At 38.5% G+C, this 22,821-nt stretch overlaps 1 protein-coding gene across 4 annotated transcripts in view; it reads right to left on the bottom strand.

Annotated features, from left to right (window-relative positions):
- Positions 1-22,821, bottom strand: part of PDLIM5 (PDZ and LIM domain 5) — a 150,480-nt gene that overhangs the window by 10,067 nt on the left and 117,592 nt on the right. For all 4 annotated transcript variants that reach the window (XM_087724111.1, XM_087724112.1, XM_087724109.1 and 1 more), the window contains 2 exons: positions 4,582-4,741; positions 338-518 (listed from right to left, as the gene is read on the bottom strand). In XM_087724111.1, the coding sequence (XP_087580237.1) occupies positions 338-518; positions 4,582-4,741 (341 nt within the window). The remainder of the gene's footprint in view (positions 1-337; positions 519-4,581; positions 4,742-22,821) is intronic.

Raw genomic sequence — 22,821 nt, 5'->3', positions numbered from 1 at the left:
GGGATTGCTTCCTGTGGGATGTTTTTTCTATTTTCTAGACTTATCCATTGCTCTGAAATTCTTGGTGTTTTCCATTCAAGTAATAACCAGATCCAGGTTGCTTCTAATCCCAGAGCCAGGTGTTGAGACTGGGATTAAGATACAAAGGATATTCTGAAATGGGAAAAACTAGAGAAAGGCAATGCACAACTCTAAAGATTAATTCTAATTTTGGAACCGAGATTAATAAATTATTTTATTGCTCCTGCATCAATAAATACTATTTATGGAAACAGCTGGCTTGATTATGTGAGTTATCTACTCCATAATGTTAATTACAAATTGACATCTTACTTACTCCAAGTATCTTCCTCTGGCATCGGGCACATTCTGGGGCAAAGAACTTCTCATAGCAACCCTCGCAGTAAAATGCCCCCTTCTCTTCCACAAAACCAATATAAGCCATGGAAGTTTTGCAGTGAGCACAGTTGAACTCTTCAGGGTGCCAGGATTTTCCCAATGCTACCAGGAAAGGCCCTCTGTTTCAAATAAAAAATAAATATTAATTTTAAACTCCATGTTTAATGAAATGCAGTCAAACATCTCCTTTCTATCTTCTTTTATCAGGCAGAAAGCAAAATTTATTGCTAAAGAGAGAAGAAACTTCTACTGGATTTTTTTTTTAATATATCAAGGTGTCAGTAGCTACATTTAACTCCATTAACAAGCACTTGTCTTGATATCATTCAAAGTAAGCTTTTAATGGATAATTTTGTCTCTTAAAAGATAAATTCTGAAAAAATCAAGACAGCTAAACATAAACACAATTTTGGAACATAGGGTCTTGAAGACTCAAAAGTGATGTAAGACATATTAGAAGTACACTATATGTTATCCAAGAGTGGAATAAATACAGGTTTTCACAATGTGTTTCACCTTGGAACAGAATGCTTAGGCTTTAATATAATTAAAATGAAACATTTTATTTCCAAAAAATGGTCTTAGATTAAAGTAGAACTTTCTGATTCTACCCAAGATATATCTAGACATGGGTGTTGTGGCCCGCCAGCAGCCAGCGGAGCTGGCAGCAGAGTCGGACAGTGAAGAGGTTGAGAAGGAGCATGGGCCAGAACTGGAAGCTAGGGAAGGCTCAGCCTAGGGCTCTGCGTTGGAGGCAGAGATGAGGCCAAGGCCGTCTGGCAGTGAACAGGTACCTACGGAGCTAGACAGCAGTGAGGCAGAGTAACAGCTAGAACCTCTTCCCAGTGTGTGCAAGCACAGAGCTGCCAGAAGAAGAGAACAACTCAGAAACCAGGGTCGCCTTGGAAGTAAAGTAACACGTGGAAGGTGATTGGCCCATCCCATAGAAAATAAAAGAGGAGCGAAAGGGGAGTGGGCTTTTGCAGGAAACAATTCGTCCGTTTGGTCCTTAGATTCGTTTCAGGAGTGTGAAAATCTGTCCATGAATTTCAGAGACTCTGTGCCCAGTCTTTCCTTGCATAGCACCTCATTTGGAAAATATTTACATGGCAGCTTTCCAAGATAGATAAGGTCTGTAGTCATAATTACTCCTTTGAAAGACTGTTTGCCAGGCCTTGCTGAATGTGAATGAGAGGAATTCACATTCGTTTAATAAAAGGGATTTTGTCGGGACCAAGACTCTGCTTCATGGTTTTTGGGGGAAGGCTAGGTCAGAACAATGTGATAGAAAATTCTTATACTTTGATGCCTTCACCATTAATGATTGAATGTGTTGTTTTCATTTAGTTCCTCCAAACCAAAAAGCAGAATTAAATCAACCCAAGTGAAAAACGTTTCATATAAAAGAAAAAAAAGAATGCATGCCATTTCATCTGCAGAACTATTTTCTGCCTCCAGTATATGTAAAACACAGGCTAACTATTTCTCAAAATATTACAAAGCAGTGTTGTTCCCCCATGTTTATACCTATTAAGAATCATTAGAAAAATACAGATACCTGAATTCTACAGGTAACCTTGCTGCCCTGTGGATACCTGGACAATTGCTCTAACCCGATACCCTGTAACCTCTATACAAGCACCTTTTAACATCAATGCTCTTCCAGCCATGTAGGAATCCAATTTAAGTCCTTATGTATAACAAACTGCTCTCTTCTCACAGCACAGACTAATGTACGAGGTTCATTAGGAAAAAACCAAGTCTGAGAAGGACTTCTGGCCCTACTTAGGATCAAGTTTCCAATTGTCTGCACTAAAAGTACAGTCTTGGAAGAAAACATAATAGGAATTTGGAAGGGTGGCAAAGTATTTTGATACTACCACCTACATATAGCAGAGAATATTTAGACTTGGTGTGCTTTAATTTTCTCCAGCCTTTTAAGAATTTTAACATTTTGAAGCTTATACCTGAAGACGAATAAAACTCCAGTGTGGAAAAAGCAAATTGTTATTTCCAGTATTTTGAATTTTGAACAAATCAGTGACTTCTGCAGCTGAGACTACCACATGTAATGCCACTGAAGAAGTGAGCATAGAATTCCCCCCCCCCAGCGGTTTTATTATAAATACTGTGCATAAACTCAGTGGAAATCACATGTGGGCAAGAAAACATAATATAGTTGGCAGAAAAACATCAATTGGATTTATATTCCGAACAAAGATGGACAGCATCAGCAGTAATCCTTTTAATTGTGAAATTTATGTAAATCAGCCAACATCCTATTTCATGAATGAAAATAATTTGGATGAAATGCATAAATGCACAGCTGTTTTGTAGCCAGAGGTAGCCAACCATGACTATGTCAATGGAAAGTAAAATATTGAGTTAAGTCAAGTCACCGATGTGCTCCCAAAGTTGGGGAAAATGCTTCTGTATAGAGGTCATTTACTGGAACTGTTAATATTTATGCAAGACAATGAGTGAAAAGGTAGATAAAGAAAATTCATATTCTTTGGAAGACAATAGGTTGGGTTGGTGCTTTTCATACTATTTAAGTAAGCACAAAGTAGCTGATCTACGACTAGAAGTTGTCCTGATTTTTAACGGTTCATGAAAGCATCATAAAAATGCAAACTTTATCTCAAGTATCTTTTTCCAACAACAGTTTTTCTATTTCTTGTGGCAGTTAAATTGCACTTCAATTTCTCACTTATCTTGCAGAAAATTTCTCTTTGTCAGTAATTGTAATGCCATGATTACTTAGGGAGAAAAATAATTTAAAGAAACTCATTCCTTTAAAAAAAAAACCCTTCGATGTAAATGATACAGAAATATATTAATGCCAAGATTCTGAATTGACAAGTTTAATTATTTTATTCATTGATATTCTGAGGCTCCTCAGCTGTTGCATATAGCAATCTATTAGAATTTAATTACAAATATTTCACAGATATTATACATGGGAAAAACCAGGTAGTTTGGTATCTTGATATTGCAAGATAGGATGAGAGCCTGTAATAAGATTGAAAAAAAGTGTGATAGCTTTTAGATAAACATATCAATAATTTAAGGATATCAGTTAAAAAGTTATGAGATACTCCCTTTTGAATTTGGGGGACTTGCACATCATGGTTATTTTATGCATTAGTGTAAAGTAACCAGGTGTACAGTGCATTTGGCTGCAACACAGGTGTGCTGTGGAATGTCACTTGATCCAGTTCTTACCTTTTCACAGGTAATACTGCCTCAAAGGGCATGAACTGTAATTATGCTAAAACCTTAACCCCAAAAGCTGAAGGCTATCATAAGCTTCCCAAAGTATTGTAACGCAACTGTAGAGAAACAACATGATATAATCTTTATAAGAATGCCAGGTGATTCTATATAAGCATATATTTGTTGTATGATGAAACAGTGTGCTCAAGAGTGCAACTCAAGAATAGCACTGAAGTAGTTTCAATCAATGGGTTACAATTACTCAAATAAAAGTTCCTTGTCTTTTCTTTTACTTTCTGAAGCTGTTTGGACATCTGCTTCTAATAACATGCCCATATAAGCTTGATATTGTACCAATCAATACTCAATAAAACTATTCCTCCTGAAAATTGCTGGATTCTATGATTGAGTCAATTATGAGAACGAGTAAAATACTTACAACTATGTAAGAAAAAGAGCCTAGTGGTGCAGTGGTTAGAGTGCAGCACTGCAGGCTACTTCAGCTGACTGCTAGCTGCAGTTCAGCAGTTCAAATCTTACCCGCTCAAGGTTGACTCAGCCTTCCATCCTTCCGAAGTGGGCAAAATGAGGACCCAAATTGTTGGGGGAAATATGCTGACTCTGTAAATTGCTTAGAGGGCTGTAAAAGCACTATGAGGTGGTATATAAGTCTAAGTGCTTTTGCTAACTCACATACTTGCACAATTTTCAGAGGACCGAAGTGACTACTTTCTCAGCTTTCTGTGATGTTCCAGACGGAAGCATGCATTAATTTTACTGACCTAATTAATTAGCATTTATTTGTTGTATGATGAAACAGTGTGCTCAAGAGTGCAACTCAAGAATAGCACTGAAGTAGTTTCAATCAATGGATTACAATTACTCAAATAAAAGTTCCTTGTAGAATAAGAGGTATGGTGCTGCACCTCATGTAAAGCAACCATGTATATAGAAAATAGTACTGACCTGATGACTTGATTGCACTGAGCACACATTGGAGTCCGCTTGCCTGCCGGAATATGCTCTGCTCTCTGAACCAAAGTATCTTCACTGGTTTGCAGAAGTGCGGCTGTAGCTTTCTCACCAGAGGTTGTATTATTGTTGTTGGAAATCCATCCACTTCCAGCTGCCGTGAATTGAAATGGGACAAAACTGAGTTTGCAAGGAGAAATGCCGCCAATCCCAATGCTTTAGTACATAAATGCAGAAAGATTAGGAAGACATTTATTGATAGAAATAAGTTTGCATCTAGCATTCAAATGATTGGCTTCACTCAGCACCTGTGAGCAACTTTGAATGATGAATTCAAGCACATCTTTTGCAAGACTTATGTTACCATTTTTAAAGCTGTTTCTGCTTGCCTCTGCATGTGCACAAATGCCCTTTATGGGCAGAGATGCTTTCAAAAGTACAAACCAAGAGATGCAAATATGTGCTTGATTCACATTTTCTCAGGTTAAAAACAGAGGTGGGATCCTACCGGTTTGGCCGAGTAGGTAGTAACTCGGCTGGACACATACCCGAACCGGTTCTATTCTTGGCGCTGCCATCTTGATTTTCTGTTCTGCACATGCGCAGAAAACTCTTCATTGGAAAATGTATTTTTTTCCCCTTTTTAAATGTTGTGCACATGCACAGACCTTTTTAGGTGGAAATGTGCATGCACACGGAGTGCAAAAATTTTCAGGCGCCGAACCGGTAATAATGCCAGCAGGGAACCACCCATGGTTAAAAAGCACCTCAAATCCTTTGCAAAGAGATAAGGCTGAAAAACTTAATTTCCATGATTGTGATATGAATTATTCCTTGACAGGAATTCATTGTTTCTTATGAGGGATCTCACCCCATGCCTGGACTTGAGACCAAACTGTCATGAATCTGAGTTATCTATATTCTCCAAGACCATCTGTATTTTATCATTAACATATTTTATACATTCATTCTTTGGTTCTCTAGAATCTCATTGTCAGGGTTCCAAATAGCATCCAAATGTAAATCAGAGTCCAAGGCAAAGAATTGCTCAAAGTTCCAATTTATTAAGAGAGCCATGTTGGCACATCTGGGGAAACCCGAATCTGAAAGCTTCCCAGTTTTCCCCACCTAGTTGAAAGTTCAAGATCTTGCCCCCCCCCCCCACAACACACAAGTCCATCACATGGTCCAATCTCTCACTGCCATGCTGGTAGTTCCACCCACCCAGTTCCGGTCAGGTGCAGAGGTGCAAAGACAAAGGATGACCTTGGCTTTCTAGAAAGAATATTGTTATGGCTACACAGTATGTGACTCCTTACAATCCCCTTTCCCCATAATAGAAAATGCAGAATAATAGAAAGTATGGCAGGCCAAAGACCCAAAAGAAAAGATGGTTGCAGGCCTGACACTCATGGTCAATAGGTACAATAGGTAATCATAAGAAAAAAGGAAATAGGAAATTTCCGATCTAAGATTCAAAACTAAATATTTGGAATGTAACTGCACTTTTTAAAAAAGTATGTAAAGACTATGTTTCAGAATGGAGTTTAGTGTCTAGTTCTATTGCAAAAATGCCCTTCAAACTGGGCAGGGAAATTAATTTTTTTTTTAAAAAAACTGTAATTGGTAAGATATTTCTAGTATATTATACCACAGTTTTCTAGCCAATCTGCATTATTTGATTTTAAAGGCTAGCTCCCATTAAAACAGCTTATCTAGAATTGTCAAATTCTAACAAAGAAAGGTTTCTTAAATAGACTTTAATCTATCTCCAGTTGGACAATTACATGAAGCAAATAAGAAAATGTACCCATTGGCAGACAAAGAACTAACCACACTTTATAGTAACACTAAAAAGAAATCCAAGCGGTGAAATATTTGAAATATGCATCAAAATTTTTCGCATAAGGATGATGTACTTTGAAAATAATGCTTTTACCCTCGGGAACACCCCAGTGGATTTTTAAAAATCCACATAACATTGCAACTAAAAGGGAAATTAAAGAACAAGCAACAAAGGATTTCAACAACAACAACAAAAAGCAGGGTAAAGTCAACCATGTCTGAAATGCTGAATTACTGCCAGATAACCATAACATACAAGGTTAATAAATGAACATAATACAAAAATAATTCAAAGTAAAGAACATCAGTAGAAGTAGAAATACTTTGTATGCAAAAGAAGTCCAGGTGTAAATCTTCTCATCTCTACAGAGGAACTGGAAAAATAACTTCTTGCATATAGAGCTACTGGCAGTCCAAAGAAATAAAGTAAAGCTATGGTAAAGAAGTCCCTGTGGATTTTACTCCGCTAGATGTTGCCAACAGTAGGGGTGGAGCTTATCTCAGTTTCAAGGCCACTGAGTCGCGCTGTCTGAAGACATTTCCATGGTAATCACTGAGTATTGTTAACTTTCCTCCAAAGTACTCCCATTTCCATGCTTTCGAACTGCTAGGTGGGCAGGAGTTAGAGCAAAGATGGGAACTCACCCCATCATGTGGTGCTCGGGTCTCGAACGTGAGCTACCTGCTTTCCAGCCAACAAGCTCAGCATCTTAACCACGTGCCACCCATGTTCAAAGAAATATATAACACTGATTAAGGTAAAGGTAAAGATCCCCCTCGCACATATGTGCTCGTCATTCCCGACTCTAGGGGGCGGTGCTAATTTCCGTTTCAAAACCAGCGCTTAAGACGTCTCCGTGATCATGTGGCCAGCACGACTAAAGGCACACGGAACGCTGTTACCTTCCCACCAAAGTGATCCCTATTTTTCTACTTGCATTTCTACATGCTTTTGAACTGCTAGGTTCGCAGAAACTGGGACAAGTATCGGGAGTTCACTCTGTTACATGGTGCTAGGGATTCGAACCACCGAACTTTCTGATCAACAAACTCAGTGTCTTAGCCATTAAGCCACCGCGCCCCTACAACCCTACAATTAGGTGTCTTAAATTCTTAAGAGTCTATTTGCTTTTCAATTTTTTCTGACAGGCACTTGTAGTAAATAGCATTAACTTTATAGCCATATCTGAACAGAGGTTCAACACAAAGAGCACCTATCTTATTCTACCAGACTATCCCTTATTTTTTTTGTCCTATGGCCCTTATTTTGCATCTTTTCCTTTAGAAATAATGCAAAAATAGCTGTTTTCCATCGTAATATCTTGTGTACTTTTAACTCTGCCTATAGTCAAATTCATTAAAGTGTATTTATCTGTTCATGCTTTGCCAATTCTACTGAAAAGGCAGTTTAGTCACACACCTTTTCTGCCTGATTAAACTTCAAAGTCTGACAAACTGTTGAAGTTAAGAGATAAGGCTGGCACCTTCTGAAATGTTTTCAGCCCTAAAGTGACAACAGTCGATGCTTTTCTTTCCCCCCTTCTTCACCAAAGTGTGATAAACACCTGTAGATATTTATGATGCGGTATCAGGATAACCTTCTCCTGACAAATAAATAACGACAGTAAAAGAAATAGGAAAGGTTTCCAGAGAAATGGGTACAATAAATAAGTAATTGGTCAGCTTTTCATTATCAAGAAACACCGTATTCTTTAAAATTGGCTCTTTTCTGCCTGGGAGGCATTCCATTATGACCCAGTGATCACAGTAATTTATTTTGAACTACAAATGCTTTCCAGGTCTACAAATAAACACCAGATAAGAGGGGACGGAAGAAAAAGCATGTTGAAGAGTGCTGCTGTTTCTGACAAATTGCACTTTTGAGCACTACCTCTGAGAGGTTACCGCTTCATTTTCAACTCCCAGCAAACAGGAAAATTATCAGAGCATATTCTTGAGATTACTGAAGCAGCTCTATAATTATGGATTTTTCCTGATTATAACACCCCAGCTAGCAATCTGATGCATTTGCTGAGAATTTTCATTGTGTTTGAAAAGTTCTCTTTTAAAAGGTTGCACTTATCCGAGTTTTATAGGAGCACAGTGTTGCTACTCAGGTAACATTAAACACCTAGAAGAACCTGTGGAAGCGTAGAAGAACGCTGGAAATGATTACAGAGGATGACACTGAAACTTTAATGATCTGCATCCCCACAGCATTTCTCCAATCCCTTTTAAAACGTCTTTGTCTTGTCCCTGGCCCAATGCTTGCAATTAAAATGTACAATTTCCATTAATACAGAAAACTAATTAGCACTGTTCAATTACTGGATTGTTGCAGCATCTGGAATTATGAACAATTCAGAGGCAATGGACAGAGATAAACAAGACTTTGGATTTGGGAGGCATGAGACTCACTAATAGCCCACAAAAGTCACACTTTCTCTGCTGTGATTTTGTTCCCTCAATTAGGTTAGAAATAAAAACATGTTATTGCACATCATTTTTGTGAAAGTCAATAATGAATTCTGAACTGCACTTGGGAAGTGGAGCATTAAGTAAAAATGGGAATTCATAATGTATTACAGCTGGTGTCAAATATTTTGTCCTAAAAGAAAAAAATGTCTTTGTCTTTATCGTTAACATGGAAAGGGTGGAAAGTTACCAATACAGCTAGTCCTCGACTTACAACCACAATTGAGACTAAAATTTCTATTGTTAAGCAAGACAGGTAAGTGTTAAGTGAGTTTCGCCTGCATTTTTACAACCTTTCTTGCCAAGTGAATCGCTGCATCGACTTTAAATGAATCTGGTTTTCCCCTTTGCTTATCAGAAGATCTCAAAATGTGATCACATGACCCTGGGACACTGCAGCCATCATCAATACAGTTGCCAAGTGTCCTTGTTTTGATCACGTGGTCATAGGGATTCAGTTACCTTCCCTGCCAGTTCGCAAATGTGAGCGTGCACCTTCTGTGCATGCACAGTACTTGCTCATTACGTTGGGGCGGGTGGACCAAGCCTCCCACAGCCGCCACGACCAGTTCACCCGGACCAGAGAGAAACCGGCTGAATACCACCTCTGATAGGGATACTACAACAGTAATAAGTATGAAAAAGAAATGTTACAACAGCACTGAAAAAAATTATCATTGTTATGATAGGTTACTGAGAAACTGAAGAGGACAATATTTGAAATATATGGAAGCAGCAATACATACATGCAATCCCATATATTCAAGGGAAGATGAACCTTAGAACCTATTCTGGCTTTACAATTGTAAACCAGGATAAGACAATTAACCTAAAACTAATCATAGAACCCTACAACTAACCCTAGAACCCTTGTATGCTACCCCTACATGCTATTCTCTGCAACAGCTTCATAGTTTATTTAATACATTTAGAGACTGCCCTACAATTTGTTCAACTGTTGGGCACAGAGTGTTGTCTCAGTTAACTAAATTCTTCTTTGCAAAATACACCAAGATACCTGTTTTGATAAGGTAGTAAATACTTTGATTCTGCTTGTGTCAGTTGTGTGCATGTGAGGGGTTTTGCTTGGACTATTTGTTTGAATAGTCCAACTTTTGAATCTCAAGGGCAGCTTATGCTGAGACAAACCCAAAACACCACCTGTTGTTTGGGATATAAAAGATAACGATGTCTATAGAAGATACTAGCTTCACCGTAGAGCACAAAATAAACTAACACTTTCAGAAAGGCTTAAGCACACTGGTTGGCAATTGGTTTGTTAGGCTAGGCTGGCAGCTGTTTTTCTCTGGCTGGTGAACCGCTTTATAATCCATTGCTTCGATCTCTGAACAGAATATGTTTTTTTCCACAGTGGGTCCTTCTTTTTATCTTCTCTCAAACCAACAAACACAACGAAAGTACAACAATGTAACACTGTCCAGTTCATTCTAGGATTATTAGCCACCCAAGTGCTTTCCTAAAACCAGAAGCTAATCTTCAACAACCATAGCTGTCTAGATCTGTCTTCAATGACAGACATAACACACTATTAATTAGACTAAAAGCACCCCCTGTCCTGCCAAATTAGTATACCTGCTTCCTTTTTTCCTCACAACAACAAACCTGAAAGATAGATTGGGTTGAGCGGGACTGGCCGGGCCATGGTCATCCAGTTGACTTCTCCTAATGTTCTTAAGTGTTTATCTTGTAATCAATGATACAAAAACTGGCTTGTATTTTTCAATTGGCTTGTTCCAAGGTATGATTAGGGCTGAGAGGAAACAACTAACAGAGCCAAGGTGGCGCAGTGGTTAAATGCAGCACTGCAGGCTACTGCTAGATCAGCAGGTCAGCGGTTCAAATCTCACCGGCTCAGGGTTGACTCAGCCTTCCATCCTTCCGAGGTGGGTAAAATGAGGACCCAGATTGTTGGGGGCAATATGCTGACTCTCTGTAAACCGCTTAGAGAGGCCTGAAAGGCCTATGAAGCGGTATATAAGTCTACTGCTATTGCTATTGCTATAACTAGCCCAAAATCACCCTTCTGTTTTTAGACGAGAACTAGAACCCGACTCACCGTGTTCATGGAGCAGCACCTTAACTAATATACCATGTTGGCTCTCATAAGAGGTATCTTCCATGGCAGTGATGGCTAACCTTTTCCAGACTGAGTGCCCAAAGCATGCATGCGCCCGAACCGTCAAAATCCAATGCGTGCACCAACCCATGAATGCACGCCACCCGGCGTATGCATGTGCAACCCCTTCCATGGGCCTCATCTTCCCACGCATGCACGGCAGAGACCCGAAGACCAGCTGGCTGTTGGGAGGTGCACATACATTCATGGCGGAGCTGAACTGGGCATATGGTTTGCGTGCTGTCAGAGAGGGCTCTGTGTGCCACCCCTGGCACCCTTACCATGGGTTCATGGTTTAGCCAAAATATGTAATTTTGCAGTTTTCCTCTCTGGGTTCTTGACTTATTTTCTGCAGTAATACTGGGGTAATGTTCTCTATCATACACCAATTGGAAGCTTTAACCCTAAAGATAATGAAGGTTTGCTGTTTTCATCTTCTCCTCTGCTCTTTGTGAGTCTTGGAACAGACTCTTCATTATTTTAGGGGATTTTTTAATGGGTACACTTTAATTTGTTAAGGTTTTTTAATAATGGCTATCATCCAAAATGGAATAAAATACCCTATTTCAGAGAACTGAAATGGAGTGATTATTCTTCTATAAGAACAGTATTTTTTCTGGAAATACTTCTATTTTCTAGAGAAACATGAGAATATTCGGAACACACTAGGGGTTATTCATAGCTCAGTCTAATGCTAAATATTAATGACGAACTAAAAACTTACTTAAGACAAGAGTAAAGTCCACTTCTTGAGCCAACCCTTCTCTGACAGATGTTCTCCTGACCATAGCAACCACTGAGACTGAATATTTAACACTCACTTACACATAAGATCAGGCATCATATGAAGTCTATAAATAATAATAAAGATACTTCTAGGCATACACGTGCCAGAATTTCATTATAAAGTGCTGTCGTCCAGTGGTTTATATAACCACAATCATACTACTGTACAACAGATGGGCGAAAATAGATGTTCCTATTACTTAATAGGCTATAACTCCTTGGCTCTTATTTCTAGGCCAAATGAATATTGATGAGTTTTAAATGCTATTAATATTCCCACCTTCCCACAAAGAAACTCCTCCAACTAAATTTTAGTCTCTGAACATTTCCCTAAAAGGCATGGGCTTAGGCAATGAGAGAAAGCAAAGCCTTTTTTTTCTTTTTGCTAGATTTGTGGAATATAATTAAAGCTTTAAATCCTCCTACGATGAAAGGCAGAACAGGAAGGATTATACTGTTATCATTTCTTAAAATGTCTGGGAAAGCTAGAATGTGCACCATGAAAAATCACAACAGGTGCATCAGAGGCCGGGTTACAATTTCAGGAGGTTAGTTTCCTGCTGGAGCAGCTAGTCTTTCATCTCCAAAGAGCTCAGATTAAATGGACTGTAAAGTTTCTTAATTAAAATGAACATTCTGGGCTAGATGTTGGGTCAGGTCATTTTTCTCATCGGCGGCATTTATGGGTCAGTCAAAATTTGGTAAAAATTTGAGGGATTTGCTTTGCTCCTTCCAAAGTCAGTCTCAGAAGGAAGAAAATTGGGAATATCATCCCATTAAATTCATGCTTGTTACACTCAGAAGGGGATGGGGGGAAGGTGTTCTGGGATAGCATGGAGTGAGAATGTAGAATCCTTTCCAACTCCTTAAAATTGCCACACCTTTTCCAGGGATCATATACTGGTTTAAGAATTTATGGACGAGTGTCATGATTGCCCTCCACAAGCCCTGGACAACTCTTTTGCCTTTCGATCTGAAGTTGATGCATATCCCTAATGCCTACATAATTGCCTCTGTTATTCATGTGGTTTACATCTTGTAGAATTATTTGCAACAAGCCACATAATAAACATTGGAGACAAAGGAGGAACTTAACTTTTAAAGCTGTTGAGATCAAATACTGTATAGCAGGGGTGTGAAATTCACGTGACGTTTCATGATGTTTTTTCCCCTTTGCAGAGCTGGGGTGGGTGTGGCTTGCATGTGACACATCAGGCCGCTGGGCCCCGAGTTTGACACTCCTGCTGTACAGCATTATCATTCTGCATTGAAGTTCAATGCATGGAGACATTTTTATGGCACAGGACTTGAATAATTTACTTTGTAAGCCTTACTTACACAATACTGTAACTATAATGCAATATAAGTATTTGTGGGAGGGCTACAAATATTTTAAATGAAAGAAATAACTGATGAATTGTATTAGTAAAGTTTGCTATTTTTCTGGAAACCACCATGGAACACATTCTAAAATAGAACAATTAGCCTGATAACAATTTCAAAACAAATTAAAACACATTATTGGTGGGTTTAAGCTTGAGAAGATAAGGTAGAATTATAGAGTTGACTGGCAGGCAGACAGAACTAATTCTACAAACCTTTTTGGGAAAGAGCTTGGTTAGATGATGAGGGGATCCATGGAACTGGGGAAAAAGTTGGCATCTTATTCCTTTATGTATCATATCCTCCTTATTTTGAACTGCTTGTGTATCCAGTGTAATCCAAGTGTCCAGTTGTAATCCAAACTATAATTATAGTTAAAGGTAAAGGTTCCCCTTGCACATATCTGCTAGTCGTTCCTGACTCTAGGAGGTGGTGTTCATCTCAGTTTCAAAGCCAAAGAGACAGCGTTGTCCAATGACGTGTCCATGGTCATGTGGCCAGCATGACTAAACACCAAAGGCACATGGAATGCTGTTACCTTTCCACCAAATGGTCCCTATTTTTTTACTTCAATTTTTACAGGCTTTCGAACTGCTAAGTTGGCAGAAGCTGGAAGAAGTAACAGGAGCTAATTGTGTTATGCGTGCTAAGGATTCGAACCGCCGAACTGCTGACTTTTCTGATTGACCAGCTCAGCATCTTAGCCATTGAGCCACTGCATCCCTACATATTTTACATATGTAAAAGAAAACAAAGATACATCTATTCTGTTCCACGATGCTTGCAAACGGTTAGCATCTCACATCACAAGGAAATGTCCCAGCTTCAACAGGTGATGTTTACAAAGAGCTTTGGTGTGGTTTCCGAACACTTTGCTTGGCTACACTGGAATTCACATTCATTAATCTATCACAGTCTGTGGTATGCCAAAACAATTCAGTACTATTAATATTGGGCTGTCTATTTGTCAGGAACAAACTCCTCTGATGTTGCTATTGAACTTTGAATGTACTCAACTTTCAGGACATTTTTATTTAAATTAATGTCCTGCTCAGTTTCAAAATACAGCAAATACATGCTGTTGGGTCTATAACCAAATAAAAAATTGATGATGATAATGATGATAACAATTGAATACAGCAAACAATCTTTGTAAAAAACCAAGTCAAAATCCAATCGACCAATGTTGTATGGTTTTTATCCCATGAATCTAATTTCATGAAGTACAGAATTCTAGCCAAAGAGCTCTAGTTTGCTACTCTTGGCACTTGTGGTCTTCTCAACTGCCCACTGTTTAAAAGTTTATTGAATAAATTGCACACGGTATATAAAATACCAGCCCCACAGTGCCATCCTAATTTTTTAAAAAATGCTGCTCAGCCTCGTATCAATTATAAACATTTTGGAAATTTAAGAAAAAGGAGATAGTCCATTACTTTATTTGGAAATGTTCCTGTTTTCCATGAAAAGAATAAAGATAAGTAGAATCACAGAGAGAGGGTAGGAGTAGGGGAGAGGTAAGGGAAGGAGGAAGGGGAAGGAGAGGAGGAAGAAAGGAAGGAAGTAGAAAAGGAAGGGAGGGAGAAAAGAAAGGGAAAATAAGGTGGTGTTACAACAGGTGCTAGGGATGGTAAACAAAGCAACCCAAACTGTATATTATAACCTTTTAAATGGAATAACAAAGGTATAAGAATGGCAAACAAAAAGAATAATTATGTGAGTATATACCTATAATTGTATGTAAGAGAATAAATGATAGTAAGAATATAAAGCATAATATAGGTAAACAATATTTTGTTATAAACAGTTAAGTATAAATAAATATAGAATAGTACATAAAAATGGATAACGAATAAGGGGACCATGAATGCAAGATAGAAATGTATAGGAGGGAAAACACTAATTGTAAAGAAACCGATACAGAACTGCTGTAAGATATATGATGGAACTTCTTGTTCCTATGTTGTTTTAAGTCATGTGTTTGTTTTTGTTGATGTGTTTATGTGTTTAAAATAAAAATTAAAAAAAAAAAGAATCACAGAGAGCATATTAGATGAGATAGAGGAAAAAACATATCCATTTGCATTCATATAAATTGATGTTACATTTTGGGGTTATGTTATGCTGGCAGTCCTGTGATGAATGAGCAACATCCAGTCTTTTGAAATGGTTGTGATTGTGCCCAAAGATGTTGCCCGCCCTTGTGTCAAATTACACCCTCTTCACTTCTCTGCAGCATATTTAGTCTTGCATCAACTGACACTACAAAGCAGCAACTTGTTAACTCTAATCATTGTTCTGATTTCACTAATTGGTCCAGGCATATAAGCAGCATGTAGAATTCCCACATTATTGGAATGTGTTTTGGATAGTTTTAAGTCTACGGTATTTTTTTTAATAAGCAGTTTAAAGTTCTGCCAAGTTGGATATTGAAGATTTGCAAGAACTCTGGGATTGGAAGATCCCACATAAAGAAACAAAGGTCTTAAAACATATTAAGAACACTTCGTACAATCTTAAGTTTTAACTTGGCCTTTCCAAAATCTAGTATGGTTTAGAAATTAAGCTCCCTCGAATTGCATACCAATATGGTTATTACCATATTGAAAAAATGCAAAATTAATTCACAAACAAATCTCTTCACATACTCTTTATGAACTATTCTCCATAAATATTCTGATCAGTATTTATTCCAAATAGTTAATAACAAATTTAAGATTGGCCTGAATGGTATAAATATACAATATGTCTATGTGTTTGCTGCTGCTTCCTGTCCTCCTTTTACGTTTTCTCCTTTTTTTTACATAAAATAAGTTTGGGAGTTAATTATAAAGGTTAATGTATAAGATTTTCAAACACTGGGAAAATAGTGTACTAAGACAGGGGTCCCCAGGCCCAGCCGTGGCCTGATACTCTCATCCACAGCCTGATACTGTTTCGCGGCATGCTAGCAACCTGATCATGCAAGCAAGCAAGTTTTGTCTGCACATGTGTGAGATCTAGATAGTGCGCAAAACCATTCATCCCCACCACCACCACTGATCCGTGGAAAAATTGTTCTCCAAAAAAGCCAAGACCAAAAATAAGCAATGACTAAGATTTATAGAATGGGGATTAGAATTATGTACGAAATCGTAACAGTGAAAATGTGTAAGACAAGAAATACAATGTCCTTATATTTGTAAATACTGAATAGACCAATTGTAAATAAGCATCGTGGTTATAATATTTAACTTTATATTCTAGTATGTAAGGCAAAGACGTTGCCAGGACGGTTTCACTGTGCCCAATGTTTTAATGTGTGTTTAATAAAAAACCTTTTTTTTTTTTAAAAAAAATGTTCTCGCTGAAATTGGGCCCTGGTTAGAGGTGGTGTTCTACCGGTTTGAACCAGTTAGCCCGAACCAGTAGAAGAAATTGCATGTGGGACCGCTTACCCACACTCTATTTTGTCCTATTTAGGAACATTTTTTTGAGCAAGGCACATGTGAGGAAGGCTGGGTGCATGTGTTGGACAGGGTGCGTGCATGCATGCGCACATATACACATTTGCGAACTGGTAGGGAAGGTAAGTGAAAACCACCCCTGACCCTGGTGCAAGAAACGTTGGAGGCCTCTGAACTAAGAGACTGAAGCTTAAGAGCTGGTGAATGGAACAGGAACGCAATTACAAAATGCTGTGACTTGAATAAGCGCTGTGGTTCTTTATTTAGTTTTGAAATACTTGGTTTGCATTGATCCAGGCACTGTCCTGTGTTTGCAGTGGCATAGAAAGGCAGTGGCTTCTCAAGAGAGAGGAAACTTTAAAAGTCCACTTTATAAAAACAGGATGTTTTTACAGCAGATCTGTTGCTTAGGAGACAACCAGTGGTGGGTACTGGATCCCGTTCCTACTGGTACGGTTGGAACGGGCCCGGCAGTGTCCTCATGCGTCTTAGCGCCTTTGCGATGCTCCAGCTGCTCAGCGGAGCATTGTGCAGGCACTGTACGTGCCGTGCACATGTACGGAAGCGCTGAAGACTTAAAAGACCAGTAAGGAGCTCGGGCGGGCAGGTGGGTCCTCCAAACACCGTACTGGAACTGTATCCAGTGCTCTGGGCAGGCTCTGGTACGCCCGTACCGAGGTGTACTGCCTGCACCCACCACTGGAGACAATATAAAAAAGTGTTTATTGATAGAAGAGAATATTTGTAGCTTAGGACTCAACTGAACTGAAGGTGCTTAGCGTTGTGAGATGGGTAGCTACACAAAATAAATACATAAATAAATGATCTTTTCTAAAACCTGCCAAAAAGAAATTCATGTTTCAGAGCACCACAACACATATCACTTCAGCCTGCTATATAGAGGCCAAACTTAATTCTGGTTATAATCAGATTTTCTAATTCTGGTAAATTCGAGGAGAAACATGGTTATCACTTAGCATCACTGCAGCCAAAACATCTTTTAAAAGCAATAAAAGTGAATAACTAATGATGGAAAAGAAAGCAAGCAGAATCAATGCCTATATTGTACTCTTAATATTCAGCCAAATGCAGATTCATCTGCCCCAAACATTCTTATACTTTTTCACTCCCGTATTAGTATTTTTTTTCAGTTTAAAAGGCAAGCATTCCAAAACAAATCTCATTGCTTCAGAATCGTTTTAATTCCATTAAACAAAGTAGTAAAACAAATGAAAGAACTTCAGCAGATAAATATAAATTACAAGCAATGAGATTCGTGAGAAACTTTTTTTTTTTAAACCCTTTGAAATATTGCCCTGCCTTGTGTTATAAAATACATGGGGCTACACACTTACTTCTACCACTATCCAGAATACCTTGCAGGTTAAACATTAAAGATCCTTTCTGTTAAATGTACCATAAACGAAAGAACACCGTGCACTCAAAATATAAGTTGCCCTCTCAAAGTTAACCCCGATTACATTTGCCATTAGAAAGAGAAAAAAAGGAAGAAAAAGAAAAGTATTCAAGGAAGTACAAATGCAGTGATTTATCGCCACCTCAAGGTACTTTGAGGTATCACACCTCCAAATTCCCCCCCCCCCCAAATATTGTCAAACGTAACCATAGTAGGCCAACCAGGCCCCACAATTAAAACTCCCTCCCACATTAAACATACCTTTTTGGTACTAGAAATCATTATGAATCCTTCCCCTATCACTATGTAATATTTTTCAAAAAAAAGAAACGCATCCACATGTGGTGGTCTAATTGCTTTATTTATTAGATAACGGATTGACGGATTGATTGACTTGGAACCTCTTTTTCTGCATGTGGCATACATAATATTCCACCTTACATTTTCCCCTATAACATTCTCTTTCTGAGGTTGGTTTGGTTTGACAGATTGACTAGTCTAAATAATAAGGTAAAGGTTTCCCTCGCACATATGTGCTAGTCGTTCCCGACTCTAGCGGGCGGTGCTCATCTCTGTTTCAAAGCGAAAAGCTAGCGCTGTCCAAAGACATCTCCGTGGTCATGTGGCCAGCATGACTAAACGCCGAAGGTGCACAGAATGCTGTTACCTTCCCACCAAAGGTGGTTCCTATTTTTCTACTTATAAGCTGAGACATGTAACAGGATCTTACTCCATTGCGCGGCACTAGGCATTCGAACTGCCAAACCGCCAACCTTTCTGATCGTCAAGCTCAGCGTCTTAGCCGCTGAGCCACCACGTCCCTTGTAAGGTCCAAATAATACCTAATGCCTAATTCTGAGGTAAACTAGAACTTGGGCTTTGCCTGTGCCAGTTCAAAACCTTAACTGACTCTCTTTCAACTAGAACAGTTCTAAACAGATTAAAAATACCTGGAAAGAGTAAATTAGTATTTTTAAAAGTAACTGGGAAGGTCTTCTTTTAGTATGAAATACAGAGAGTTCTCTGCCAAATTTTGCCCTCTACAAAAGGGACTTTTGAGGGGGAAGGGATGGGGGCATCAGTTTAATCTTTCTCAGAAAATATTTTTAAAATCAGTGGAGAAAAGAAAAAACATAGTGCTTATCTTACAAAATGTTTGATGGCAAAGAGGTATTTTATACTTAAAATACCTCTTCTGTGTATGTTAAAAACGAGCCAGCTATAGTTTTAAAGTCAGCAGGCCCTGATTTTAAAATTCCATTGAGTGACTTCCACACTGCCCAACCCCAAAACCATCCCTTGAAGATTTGCAAAAAGTTCTTTGTGTGAAAATAGAACTAAACAGACATGAAGATGTTGTCAACTTTCTAGAGAAATCTGTTTTTCCTTGTCTTTATTGCTCCCTTCTTAGTTTTGCCATCACTCTATTTGAAAATGTACAATCATGGGTGAAAACATTCTCCAGAGCAGTGTTTTTCAACCACTGTGCCGCGGCACACTAGTGTGCCGTGACATAGTGTAAGGTGTGCCGTGGGAAAAACACTTTATATATAGTCAATATAGGCACAGCGTTAATTTTTTTTAACATTTTCTAATGGTGGTGTGCCTCGTGATTTTTTTTCATGAAAAAAGTGTGCCTTTGCACAAAAAAGGTTGAAAAACACTGCGTCTAGAGCAGTGGTAGTTAACCTGGTCCCTACCGCCCATTAGTGGGTGTTCCAGTTTTCATGGTGGGCGGTAGGGATTGCTGTAACTCTGCTTTATAAATTTTATAAAGTAAAGTTATTTTCCTACTTTATAAATCACCTTTACTGTGGAACCAGTGGGCGGTTAGAAAATTTTACTACTAACAGAAATACAAAAGTGGGCGGTAGGTATAAAAAGGTTGACTACCCCTGCTCTAGAGTCTTAGATGAGAAGCACATCAGGAAAATAAATCTGCATAAATTCTGACAATTTTTATAAGAGTGAAGAATCTGCAGTCCACATAATAAATTGTCCCAGCCCCCCCCCCAAATACTCTAAAATAAAGCTCTGAACTAAATTTAGAAAGTTTGAAGAACCATGTGTATTATGTTCAGTTTATATATAGCTGAAAGTACTTAAAACAAAAGTCAAACATTAGCATCCTAATAATCAATTAAGTACATTTAATTTATGATTTTACTATGGAAATGAATTGAAATCTTCGATTGGAAATATATTTACTAAAGGTAATCTTCAGCTTACAACTGTTGGTTTAACAACGGTTCAACGTTGTAGTGGTCCTGGAAAAAGAGGTGTACGACTCTCATCACACATATTACTCTCTCACAGTCACATTATCACAATTTGGGCACTTCTCAACCACTTCACACTTATGACTGGTTAGAGCACCCTAAGCAGGGGTGGGTTCCGGCTACCGCTACTGCTGGTTCGCTCAGGGACGCACTTCGTGCGCAAATGAGCAGTGCAACAAAAATTGCTCTGCACATTTGCAGAAGGCAAAAATAAGATGGCGCCATCTACAGAACTGGTTCGGGGGCGTGGCAGGCCTGGATCGCTGCCAGTTCCAGGTAGACAAATTACTACTGGTTCGGCTGAACCCACCTCTGACCCTAAGTAAACATAATTTTGCTTTGTAACTTTTCCAGTAGCAATCATATAACCACCGCAGTGATTCACTTAACAAGTGCAGTAAAAGTTGGCATATAATCAGGTCCAGTTATGCTTTATGATGACTTGCTTTATGACTGCACCAGTTTACTATGGAAATTCTGGTCCAAATTGTGGTTGTAAGTCAAGGACCACCTGCCTAGCTTAACAGCCTATAGTTTTCTTTCCTTATTAGATTTCAGCAGTACAATCCAATACGTTTTCACTTGGAAATTTCCCACCGAGTTAATGAAGTCAACCTTTTAATAAGTTTGCTTTGTTGCTGTGTTATTGCAGCCTAAGGAAAAACAAAAGGAAGATCTGAAAACTTGCTAATATGCTTGTTTTAGACTTGCCAAATTGCTATGTGCATAATCATAATTGTTATGTTCTACCTACAGATGATCATAAGGGGAGAAAAACAATAATTACAAGCTTGATTTTTAGTGTAACGGTGCCTTATTTATTTATTTATTTATTTGTTTATTTATTTAATCGACTTCTAGACTGCAGTCTAATGTAAGTCTAAAATTTTGAAACAGAAGCCTACCAAAGGAGAGAATGTGCATTCCACTGAAAAATTGAACTTAGAGGAGTCATTCCTAGATAGTGCTCTTACTAGTGACAGCAAAGGCAGCAAGACTAATGTGATGATTAGCGTCTTTTAAAAAATCCAGCAAGATTTTTTAAAAAACCCAATACTGGTTGTCTTATATGCCAGACTGGTTACCTTATTTGCAAATGGCTTAGTAGCTAATGGCAAAAGTGTAATAGCTATGTGTAAAAGGATGTCCTACTGAGAATGCCACATTCTATTCAGGGTTAGCAGCAGCAAAGCACATTATGATTACTTGAGTTTACATTACTAGTACATGAACAGGACAGTCCTGTGACTATACCAGCTATGGGGAGCAACCAAGCTGATGACAAGACACTCCTGGCAAATGTGTTCATTTAGGCTCTTGATAACAATGATAAAACTATATGTACCACTATTCAATTCTGAATATTTTTAAGTGAGTACAGCATATAGTTAGTTCTTCTTTAGCAACCACAATTGGGACTGTCAAATTAGTTGTTAAGTGAAGTGGTTGCTCTGTGACTATGGTTATGATCACACTTCAGCTCTTCTTGGCTCAACAGAGCTAAAACAAATAAAATATAAAAAGATGAAAAGATAGACAGAGAAGGAAATTCTTCTACCCTAACTTCTTTCTCCAGAAAACCCAGTTCTCCCTGAAACAACTTCCCCTAGGGGGAAAGACCCCTATCTATGGAAAACAATTCTTTAAAACATATCAAGTTTAAGAGCCATTCAATAGGCCAACGTATCATATCCATGCCATAGGCAACGGATTTGTTCCTCATTCTTCTGTACTATATATTATTATTTACTGAGTTTCTAACCCATTTTCCTTGCAGAAGAAAGCTCGCTTTTGTTCCATTATTAAACTCAAGGCAATACAAACTAAGATTTCACATTCTTAAAGGTAAATGTTCCCCTAGCACATATGTGCTAGTCCTTCCCAACTCTAGGGGGTGGTGTTCATGTCCGTTTCAAAGATGACGAGCTAGCGCTGTCTGAAGATGTATCCATGGTCATATGGCCGGCATGACTGAACACTGAAGGAGCAAGGAACACTGTTACCTTCCCGCCAAAGGTGGTTCCTATTTCTACTTGCATTTTTTACATGCTTTCGAAACCGCTAGGTTGGCAGAAGCTGGGAAAAGTAACAGGAGCTAACTCTATTATGTGACACTAGGGATTCGAACCACCAAATTGCCGACCTTTCTGATTGTCACGTTCAATGTCTTAGCCACTGAGCCACCGCGTCCTTTAACCACTGAGCCACATTCTTACATCTATATAAATTGACTCAACATATAGTTGTACTTATGGACATGCAATGAGGACAGCCCTGAATGTCTGCTCTGTCCTAACTAGAAGTATATGTGCAGTGGGATATATAGAGACATAAGGTGTATTTTTTGTGTCATATGTTACATACTGTATTTTTCAGACTATAAGACGCAACGGTTTATAAGACGCACCAAGATTTCAGAGAGATAAGTAAGAATTTTTTTTGGTATTCCCTCAGCCCCCAGCAGCA

Source organism: Thamnophis sirtalis, unplaced genomic scaffold, assembly GCF_051295495.1.
Source record: "Thamnophis sirtalis isolate CommonGarterSnake01/CBP01778 unplaced genomic scaffold, rThaSir2_p1.2 scaffold_10, whole genome shotgun sequence".
NCBI classification, from domain to species: domain Eukaryota; kingdom Metazoa; phylum Chordata; class Lepidosauria; order Squamata; family Natricidae; genus Thamnophis; species Thamnophis sirtalis.
This window is presented reverse-complemented; position numbering and strand designations above follow the sequence as displayed.